Genomic DNA, 1552 nt, shown 5'->3' on the forward strand with positions numbered 1-1552 from the left:
CTGCACTTGCATACTACTTGATAGACCCATGAAGTGATGTTTACCCTTGCCCATTCATGTACTGTAACCTATTGCTGCTCACTGCCTTGTGCCCCAGTCTCTCAATAATATCAAATAAGTGTCTGTACCAGAGGAGGCTGTTGAGGGGAGGACGGCTGATAATAATATCTGGAATGGAGTAAATGGAATGGCATTAAGTTATTTGATACCATTCTACTGATTCCTCTCCAGTCATTACCACGAGCCCGTCCTCCCCAGTTAAGGTGCCACCAGCCTCCTGTGGTATGTACAATGTATCCTACTTTAGTAAAATATTGAAAGACGCCAACAGCACCTATGCTTATTGTATCTAAAAGTAGAACGTAAAAAAAACGGAACATTCTAGAAACATTTTATTACAAACAATAAAGAAAAGCAATAACAACTAGAGATTTTAAATGGGAGGTTTTTTACAGCAATGGGATGATTCTAGTTACAAGGTCAGTCAGCTTTAGAGATGTACGGTATATTCATGTCATGATTAGAGTGAAACATATCCCATCAGGTCACTCAGATGTGATTGAACAGGAAGGAGTATGACTTCTCTGAAGACTCAGGTGTTCCTCCAGGACACAGGAGGTTATTCTACCTGACACAGGGTCACAGTCCCTGTGTCACCGCCTACATAAAACCCTGGGTAGACGGGCTCAGTGAATGTAGAGTGGAATGTGTGCAGGTGGGTCAGTGTGTCAGAGGAGACGCTGTAGAATGACAGCGTGCCGGCCGGCCAGTCCAGATACACTCCCACTCTGTTCGAGCGGGACATGGGGACAGGTATGTCAGTTCTCTTATAATTGTGCCTGGCAGAGTAACTGTCATAAAAGCTGTTCAGATTCCAGGACTTGTCATTGGCTCCAAGCCGACTGTCAGGACCCTTTCCTCTCCTGCTGATTCCTATATATGTTACCGCGATACAAGCCCTCCCACTCAACTCTACCTCCCAGTAGCAGCACCCAGTCAGACCCTCTCTACACAGCACCTGTTCATAGTCCTCAAATCTCTCTGGGTGATCAGAACACGGCTGCTCCCTCCAGGTCCATTCCACCTTCCTGTTCTCCTCAGACAGAGAGAGGGTTCTGTGTGCTGTGTTTGGGTCCAGTGTCAGATCACAGGCATCTAAATGGGGGAGAGCAGGATTGAAATATACTGTATTTGGGGAGAAAAACCCTTGGAAAGCATGTATTTGAAAATGCACAGTATGTCACGGCTGTCGAAAGAAGCGGACCAAGGCCAAGCGTGGTGAGCGTACATATTCCTTTTACTTGAATGAATGTCGCCAACAAAACAAAGACACGACCGTAACACTTAGTTGTGCTATAATGCCACTAACAAAGTTAACTACCCACAAAGACAGGTGGGAAAAAGGGCTGCCTAAGTATGGTTCCCAATCAGAGACAACGACAGACAGCTGTCCCTGATTGAGAACCAAACCCGGCCAAAACAAAGAAATACAAAACATAGAAAATAGAACATAGAATGCCCACCCAAATCACACCCCGACCAAAACAAAATA

At 45.3% G+C, this 1552-nt stretch overlaps 1 protein-coding gene across 4 annotated transcripts in view; it reads right to left on the minus strand.

The window, feature by feature from the left end:
• Positions 1 to 379: 379 nt before the first annotated feature.
• Positions 380 to 1552, minus strand: part of LOC110527367 (NLR family CARD domain-containing protein 3) — a 13893-nt gene continuing 12720 nt past the window's right edge. For all 4 annotated transcript variants that reach the window (XM_036952075.2, XM_090207941.1, XM_036952076.2 and 1 more), the window contains exon 9: positions 380 to 1155. In XM_036952075.2, coding sequence (XP_036807970.2) covers positions 620 to 1155 — 536 coding nt within the window. In that variant the 3' untranslated portion in view covers positions 380 to 619. The remainder of the gene's footprint in view (positions 1156 to 1552) is intronic.

The sequence above is a fragment of the Oncorhynchus mykiss genome, chromosome 18 (genome assembly GCF_057628025.1).
Source record: "Oncorhynchus mykiss isolate SJ-2025 chromosome 18, ASM5762802v1, whole genome shotgun sequence".
Lineage (NCBI taxonomy): Eukaryota > Metazoa > Chordata > Actinopteri > Salmoniformes > Salmonidae > Oncorhynchus > Oncorhynchus mykiss.